The sequence below is a fragment of the Frankliniella occidentalis genome, unplaced genomic scaffold (genome assembly GCF_000697945.3).
Source record: "Frankliniella occidentalis isolate FOCC.00 unplaced genomic scaffold, Focc_3.1 Scaffold788, whole genome shotgun sequence".
NCBI lineage: Eukaryota > Metazoa > Arthropoda > Insecta > Thysanoptera > Thripidae > Frankliniella > Frankliniella occidentalis.
This window is the reverse complement of record NW_026267897.1, coordinates 17,439-18,297: the sequence shown is the minus strand read 5'-3', so window position 1 is coordinate 18,297 and position 859 is coordinate 17,439. Positions and strand designations below refer to the sequence as shown.

At 45.3% G+C, this 859-nt stretch overlaps 1 protein-coding gene across 1 annotated transcript; it reads right to left on the bottom strand.

Annotated features, from left to right (window-relative positions):
- Positions 1 to 6: 6 nt before the first annotated feature.
- Positions 7 to 496, bottom strand: LOC127751725 (uncharacterized; the record flags this gene model as incomplete). The annotated part of the gene is given in 2 exon segments (XM_052275709.1): positions 7 to 87; positions 239 to 496. Coding segments are annotated over 2 exon segments (339 nt in total), but the record flags the coding sequence as incomplete, so codon positions are not given.
- Between the last annotated feature and the right edge of the window lie 363 nt (positions 497 to 859).

The following is an 859-nucleotide window of genomic DNA, read 5'->3' as shown; positions in this document are numbered from 1 at the left end:
CGCCTTTCATGTGTTCAGGTAAATTGACAGATGTTCTTTCAGGGAATGTGACGAGTGTTTTATACACATCATAAATGAATTCCCGGCCTTTGATCAAAATGAGGAAATTACAGTGAGGGTTAAAAAGTGCATGCTCTACAAATGGCTCATATTCTTCCTCCCAGTTACATAAACCTAATCCACAATAGTGACAAATGGTTTTGTCCCCGTCCCCGTAAGCATAGAAACCGGCTTTTGCCAATTCTTCAGGTGTGACCTTCGCGTTTGAAGGCCACCTACCGTCAAATGTTTTCAATCGGTTTTCCTCGGTGCTGTAATAAAGCGCCGGGTAGTTAATCTTTTTAAAAGCAATCAGACCAACTCTACGCATTTGGTTTTGTTCCTCGGGTACAAAAGCAGTGGTGGTGTCCCGTGAGGCATGTATAGGTGCATGGAATTCCATCTCTTCAATGGCAGGATCCCAGTTTGGTGGCACAAAATCGTCTTCATCATCATCACTCTCTACAAACCCCAGATCCTGGGCAGGTGGAAGTGTAAACGTCATGGGTTCGTCAATATGAATGGGAGGCGGGACGTCTGGCGCATCAACTTCTGAGTAGAGTGTGTGTGGATCATTTTCAGGTGTGGGTGTCGAGGGGCGATTTGCCGCCATGGCAGCCCAAATAAGTGTTGCTAATGGTGTGAGTGCTTGGTTTCCCCGATTGAAGTATTCAAGTTCACTGTCGATATCAGTAGGACTTTGATCACGCTCCATGAGAAATAAAATTAAATTAGAGTTAAAGTGGCCGGGTGCAAATCTTGTATGAGAGGCGAGGTCAGGAGAAGGTGTGATGGTGGCGAGTGTGTCTGTCGAAAAAAT